Raw genomic sequence first — 8,367 nt, forward strand, 5'->3', positions numbered from 1 at the left:
CAGAACTTCCAAGGAACCAAATGTGCTAGCTGGGACCTATACACACACACACACACACACACGCACACACACACACACGCACACACGCACACACGCACACACGCACACACGCACACACGCACATGCACACGCAAACACAAACACACACACACACACGCACACACACACACACAGAGCTCCAGTGTGTGTATTGTTTGTTGTGTGTGTGACAGAAGCTGGACACCAGTGAATGGAATCTGCCCAGGAAAACCATCTGGAGAGAGAAGAGCAGCTCTGCAGCCAGGACACAGCAAGATGTAACTATAATACTATATATATAATACTATATTATATCATACCATGATACTATCTACTGCTATACACTACACTACACTACACTACACTACCCTACACTACACTACACATACTATACTATATACTTTATAGAAGAGCAGCCCTGCAGCCAGGACACAGCAAGATGTAACTATAATACTATATATATAATACTATATTATATCATACCATGATACTATCTACTGCTATACACTACACTACACTACACTACCCTACACTACACTACACATACTATACTATATACTTTATAGAAGAGCAGCCCTGCAGCCAGGACACAGCAAGATGTAAATATAATGCTGTACTATACTATACTATACTATACTATATTATACTATACTATACTACACTATACCATACTATACTACACTACACTACACATACTATATACTTTATAGAAGAGCAGCCCTGCAGCCAGGACACAGCAAGATGTAAATATAATACTGTACTATACTATACTATACTATAATATACGATACTATATTATACTATACTAAACCATACTATACTATAATATACTATACATACTATAACATACTATGCCATACTATACTATACTATACCATACCATACTATACTATACTATACTATACCATACTATACTATACTATACTATACATACTATACCATACTATACTATACTATACTATACAACACATACTATGCCATACCATACCATACTATACTATACTATACTGTACTATACTATACTATACTAACACTATACTATACTAACACTATACTATACTGTCCTATACTATCCCATACTATACTATACTGCACTATACTATACTATACATACTATACTATACTATACCATGCTATACTATACTATGCTATACCATACTATACTATATTGTACTATACCATACTATACTATTATATGCTATACTATACTATACTATGTCATACTATACTATGCCATACTATACTATACTGTACTATACCATACTTTGCAATACTATACTATGCTATACTATACTGCACCATACTGTGCTATACTATACGATACTATGTCATACTATACTATGCCATACTATACTATACTGTACTATACCATACTTTGCAATACTATACTGCACCATGCTATGCATTACCCTACCCTGCCATACCCTACCCTACTCGACCCTACACTAACCTACACTACCCTATACTACACTGCCCTACCCCACCCAACCCTACCCTATATTACACTACACTACACTACCCTACACTAACCAACCCTACCCTGCACTACCCTACACTAACCAACCCTACCCTGCCCTAATCTACCCTACACTACCTTACCCTCCCTTACACTACCCTACACTACACTACCCTACACTACCCTACACCACCCTACCCTAATCTACTCTACCCTACATTACCCTACACTACCCTACACTACCCTACACTACCCTACACTACACTACACTACCCTACTCCTCCCTACCCTATCCTACCCTACCCTACACCACCTTAATCTACCCTACACCTCCCTACCCTGCCTACCCTACCCTACCCCATACTACCCTACCCAACCCTACCCTATACTACACTACACTACCCTACACCACCCTACCCTACCCTACCCTACCCTACACTACACTACCCCTACACCACCCTACCCTACACACCCTACCCTACACTACCCTACACTATACTACACGACCCTACCCTACACTACCCACCCTACCCTACACTACACTACACTACCCTACCCTACCCTACCCTACACTACCCTACACTACACTACCCCACCCTACCCTACACTACACTACACTACCCTACCCTACCCTACCCTACACTACACTACACTACACTACCCTACACTACCCTACACTACCCTACCCTACACTACCCCACCCTACCCTACCCTACCCTACACTACACTACCCTACCCTACCCTACCCTACCCTACACTACACTACCCTACCCTACCCTACCCTACACTACCCTACCCTACCCTACACTACCCCACCCTACCCTACACTACACTACCCTACACTACACTACACTACACTACACTACACTACCCTACACTACACTACCCTACCCTACCCTACCCTACCCCTACCCTACCCTACACTACCCTACCCTACACTACACTACCCTACCCTACCCTACCCTACCCTACCCTACCCTACACTACACTACACTACACTACCCTACACTACCCTACACTACCCCACCCTACCCTACACTACACTACCCTACACTACACTACACTACACTACACTACACTACACTACACAACCCTACCCTGCCCTACATTACCCCTACACTACCCTACACTACACTACACTACACTACCCCACCCTACCCTACACTACACTACACTACACTACACTACACTACCCTACCCTACCCTACCCTACACTACACTACCCTACACTACCCTACACTACCCTACCCTACACTACACTACCCTACACTACACTACACTACAATACACTACACTACACTACACAACCCTACCCTGCCCTACACTACCCCCACACTACCCTACACTACCCTACACTACACTACCCTACACTACCCTACACTACACTACACTACCCTACACTACACTACACTACCCTACACTACCCTACACTACCCTACACTACACTACCCTACACTACCTTACACTACACTACCCTACCCTACCCTACCCTACCCTACACTACCCTACACTACCCTACCATACTCTACACTACACTACACTACCCTACCCTACCCTACCCTACCCTACCCTACACTACCCTACACTACACTACACTACACTACCCTACACTACCTTACACTACACTACACTACACTACACTACCCTACCCTGCCCTACACTACCCTACACTACCCTACATTACCCTACACTACACTACCCTACACTACACTACCCTACACTACCCTACACTTCACTACACTACCCTACACTACACTACACTACACTACCCTACACTACCCTACACTACCCTACACTTCACTACACTACCCTACACTACACTACACTACACTACACTACACTACACTACCCTACCCTACACTACACTACACTACACTACACTACCCTACACTACACTACACTACACTACACTACACTACACTACACTACCCTACACTACACTACACTACCGTACCCTACACTACCCTAATCTACCCTACTATTGTACACTATATACTACACTATAATACCAAATAATACGCTATAATACTATATATTACACTAGAATACTATATACCACACTATAATACTATATACTACCATACACTATATACTGCACTATGATACCATATAATACTGTGCACTATATACTACACTATAACACCATATACTACCATACACTATATACTGCACTATAATACCATATACTACTCTATACTATATACTACATTATTAACATATACTACACTATGATACTATATACTACTACACACTATATACTACACTACACATATGATATACTTTATAGAAGAGCAACACCACACACTGCAACAGGTAAAAATACTACATACTTTCTACTACTAAATTATACTGTACAATACTACACATTGTAGATATTACAGCTCTACGGCAGGTACCAAGGCTCAGCCAATCACTGTGTTGTAGACTGAGCCAGCCAATGAGAAGGTCTCTAAGCAGTCCAGCCGGCCGCCGAGGAGCCAACCACAGTCCACAGAGGAGGAATGTCTCAGCAACAAGAAGAGACAGGAAGACCCTCCCACAGAGACACGCCCTTCCTCCACCTCTCTCCCCCCGTGCCTCCCTTCCCCTTCCCCCACGCCTCTCGTTGACGAAGAGCTCGCCATCACACTGTTTCCTGAAGGTAGGACACACACACACACACACACGCATACACACACACACAAATAGGATTAGAAGAGTGTATTTAGAGAAAAGCAGAACCTGGACCCAGACAACAGCCCTGACAGAGAAACAACTTGCATCCTGGGGCTTTACGTTAGAGACCGACTGGGTTTGAACTCAGCACACTTCAAGACTTGGGTAACCAAACCATCTTTGTTACACTTCTGTGTTCTAGTCTCTGTGTTCAGTGTTCCAGTCTCTGTGTTCTGTGTTCCAGTATCTGTGTTCTAGTCTCTGTGCTCTGTGTTCCAGTATCTGTGTTCTGTGTTCCAGTATCTGTGTTCTAGTCTCTGTGTTCTGTGTTCCAGTCTCTGTGTTCTGTGTTCCAGTATCTGTGTTCTGTGTTCCAGTATCTGTGTTCTGTGTTCCAGTATCTGTGTTCTAGTCTCTGTGTTCTGTGTTCTAGTCTCTGTGTTCTGTGTTCTAGTCTCTGTGTTCTGTGTTCCAGTATCTGTGTTCTAGTCTCTGTGTTCTAGTCTCTGTGTTCTGTGTTCTAGTCTCTGTGTTAAGTGTTCCAGTCTCTGTGTTCTGTGTTCTAGTCTCTGTGTTTTGTGTTCCAGTATCTGTGTTCCAGTCTCTGGGTTCTGTGTTCCAGTATCTGTGTTCTAGTCTCTGTGTTCTGTGTTCTAGTCTCTGTTATAGTGTATGCGTTCTGTGTTCAGTCTCTGTGTTCTGTGTTCCAGTATCTGTGTTCTAGTCTCTGTGTTCAGTCTCTGTGTTCTGTGTTCCAGTATCTGTGTTCTAGTCTCTGTGTTCTAGTCTCTGTGTTCTGTGTTCTAGTCTCTGTGTTTTGTGTTGTGGTCTCTTTGTTCTAGTCTATGTTATGTGATCTGGTCTCTGTGTTCTATGTTCTAGTGGGATGTATTCCAGTCTCTGTGTTTTAGTCTCTGTGTTCTGTGTTCTAGTCTCCATTTTCTGTGTTCTAGTCTCTTTTCTAGTCTCTGTGTTCTGTGTTCTAGCCTCTGTGTTCTGTGTTCTAGTCTCTGTGTTCTAGTGTCTGTGTTCTGTGTTCTAGTCTGTGTTCTGTGTTCTAGTCTCTGTGTTCTGTGTTCTAGTCTCTGTGTTCTAGTGTCTGTGTTCTGTGTTCTAGTCTGTGTTCTGTGTTCTCGTCTCAGTGTTCTGTGTTCTAGTCTCTGCATTCCAGTCTCTGTGTTCTGTGTTCCAGTCTCTGTGTTCAGTGTTCTAGTCTCTGTGTTCTAGTTTTTGCGTTCTGTGTTCTAGTCTCTGTGTTCTAGTCTCTGCGTTCCAGCCACTGTGTTCTGCGTTCCAGTCTCTGTGTTCTGTGTTCCAGTCTCCGTGTTCGGGGACAGAGAGCTGGTCCATGTCACGCCTCCTAAAAGCTCTGCCTCCAAGCTGTGTGACTCCACCCCCCTGCCACGCCTGTTGGAACCAAACAGAGAAGGCCAGGTCAGACTGGTCAAGCTCTTCAGAATGTTGTTTGCCATGTATCAGGATTGTGGTCATTTCCATTTCAATTCAGAAAGAAAACCAATTCCAAATGTTCCTCGATGAAAATAATTGAAGGGAACTGGAATTGACCCCATCCATGCTCATTGCCATTAAAATCTTTATTAACAGATGATTTGATGTAAGAGCAAAAGCATCATTTATACCCTACGTATGTAGGCAACGCAAGAACCGAGTTATAACTATACAAAATGGCCGTCCGGTGTACGATCCTGCGCCACTGCGTTGAGTTACGCGTTGTTGGACTGGACACGTTTCTGTATTATTGCTATGCAACTACAAAGGATGGGCATTTTTATAGATCAATGTAGCTGATCATCTGTATCTATGGTTTAACAGTGAGTGTATGTTGTCATTTTCTCCGTAGATTTTCATTATCGTTCAGTTTGATTTTATCACTTTATTCTTTAGTGTCCAGCTTCTGTCTTATATTGCCACTCTCTGTACAGGTCCGTCCAGTCCGTCCACCACACTCGCTCAGAACCACACACTCCAATGGGACGGACCTCGACAACAGCCACCTCCACCACGACGACGACGACGACTGTTGTCGCGATGACCACGTTCACCATCATCGCCACGGCAACAACGACCGGTTAAAGAAGCTGCAGACGTTCTACTCCTCGGAGACGAAGGGCGGAGTTTCTATATCTCCCAGAATGATCCTGGAGACTACGGAGGCCCGCCCCTCGGACGGGGAACACCTGGCGGGCGCCATGGAAACGGCCCAAACGGCCCCGCCCCCTCTCCCCCAGCTACGAAATGCTGGGCTGAAGGAGGGAGGAGGGGGGGGAAGGGGGGGGAAGGTCACATGGGTGGGTCACATGGTACGGCCGCAGGGCACCATGGGACTGCTGGTCGACGGGTCCAAACCCCCGTCTTTCCCCTCACATAGACAGCATGCGCTGGTCATCAAGAGCCTTCGCCAGGAGAGGGGGAGGAGAGGAGGAGGAGGAGAGAGAGGAGAGAGAGGAAGAGGAGGAGAGAGAGGAGAGAGAGGAGGAGGAGGAGAGAGAGAAGGAGGAGGTGGAAGAGGAGGTGGAGGAGGAGGTGAGAGAGGAGGAGGAGGGAGGAGTGGAGGAGTAAATCGTAACTCTATTCAGCTGCGTCAGTCCTTACAGCGTCGAGTAGCTGACCTGAACCTCCCTCTGCTCCCAGCAGCCCCGCAGAGACCCTACTGATCTACAGAGACCCTACTGACCTACAGAGACCCTACTGAGACCCTACTGACCTACTGACCTACTGAGACCCTACTGAGACCCTACTGACCTACTGACCTACTGAGACCCTACTGAGACCCTACTGACCTACAGAGACCCTACTGACCTACTGAGACCCTACTGACCTACTGACCTACTGAGACCCTACTGACCTACTGAGACCCTACTGACCTACTGACCTACTGAGACCCTACTGACCTACAGAGACCCTACTGACCTACAGAGACCCTACTGACCTACTGAGACCCTACTGACCTACTGAGACCCTACTGACCTACTGACCTACTGACCTATAGAGACCCTACTGACCTACAGAGACCCCACTGACCTACAGAGACCCTACTGACCTACTGAGACCCTACTGACCTACAGAGACCCTACTGACCTACAGAGACCCTACTGACCTACTGAGACCCTACTGACCTACTGAGACTCTACTGACCTACTGAGGCTCTACTGACCTACTGAGACCCTACTGACCTACAGAGACCCTACTGACCTACTGAGACCCTACTGACCTACTGACCTACAGAGACCCTACTGACCTACTGAGACCCCACTGACCCACTGACCTACTGAGACCCTACTGACCTACAGAGACCCTACTGACCTACTGAGACTCTACTGACCTACTGACCTACAGAGACCCTACTGACTCAGTTGACTAGGGTGTTAATCACTCTACAGAGTCCCTACCCTACCTAACTACCTACCTACCCTACACTGAGTCCCTACCTACCTACCCTACACACTGAGACCCTACCTACCTACCTACCCTACACTGAGTCCCTACCTACCTACCTACCCTACACTGAGTCCCTACCCTACCTACCCTACACTGAGACCCTACCTACCTACCTACCCTACACACTGAGTCCCTACCTACCTACCCTACCCTACACTGAGACCCTACCCTACCTACCCTACACTGAGACCCTACCTACCCTCCCCTACCCTACCCTACCCTACCCTACCCTACACTGAGACCCTACCTACCCTACCCTACCCTACTTACCTACCTACCCTATCTACCCTACCCTACCCTACCCTACCAACCCCTACCCTACCCTACCCTACCCTACCATACCCTACCTACCTACCCTACACTGAGACCCTACCTACCCTACCCTACCCTACCTACCTACCCTACACTGAGACCCTACCCTACCTACCTACCTACCTACCTACCCACACATTCACATCAACGGTATGTATGTGGAGCCACATGCAAACTGCTCAACGGGCCGCAAGTCTATTTCTGCTCGGACTGGGAACGACAGAAACCCGACTGATCCTGGTGACTTGGTCAGGAAGAGAACCACATGTCAACCAGCTACTGGTCTATAGTGCCAAAGGATTACGGTTTACCATGAACAAGGCGCTCTTCAGTCATGTCATCAAGTGGAACCAGGTAGAACCAGGTAGAACCAGGTAGAACATTCCACAGCATTATCACAGCGCATTATGGGTTAACTCTCATCGTCAGTCTCTACAGTAATTCTACAGTAATGTATGGGTTAACTA

At 46.3% G+C, this 8,367-nt stretch overlaps 1 protein-coding gene across 1 annotated transcript in view; it reads left to right on the forward strand.

The window, feature by feature from the left end:
- Positions 1-6,842, forward strand: part of LOC115188317 (hormonally up-regulated neu tumor-associated kinase) — a 26,002-nt gene extending 19,160 nt beyond the window's left edge. Inside the window, exons 8-12 of the mRNA XM_029747113.1 lie at positions 213-296; positions 3,899-4,115; positions 5,448-5,563; positions 6,073-6,488; positions 6,785-6,842. Of these exons, the coding sequence (XP_029602973.1) occupies positions 213-296; positions 3,899-4,115; positions 5,448-5,563; positions 6,073-6,488; positions 6,785-6,842 (891 nt within the window). The remainder of the gene's footprint in view (positions 1-212; positions 297-3,898; positions 4,116-5,447; positions 5,564-6,072; positions 6,489-6,784) is intronic.
- Positions 6,843-8,367: the final 1,525 nt, after the last annotated feature.

The sequence above is a fragment of the Salmo trutta genome, unplaced genomic scaffold, assembly GCF_901001165.1.
Source record: "Salmo trutta unplaced genomic scaffold, fSalTru1.1, whole genome shotgun sequence".
NCBI classification, from domain to species: domain Eukaryota; kingdom Metazoa; phylum Chordata; class Actinopteri; order Salmoniformes; family Salmonidae; genus Salmo; species Salmo trutta.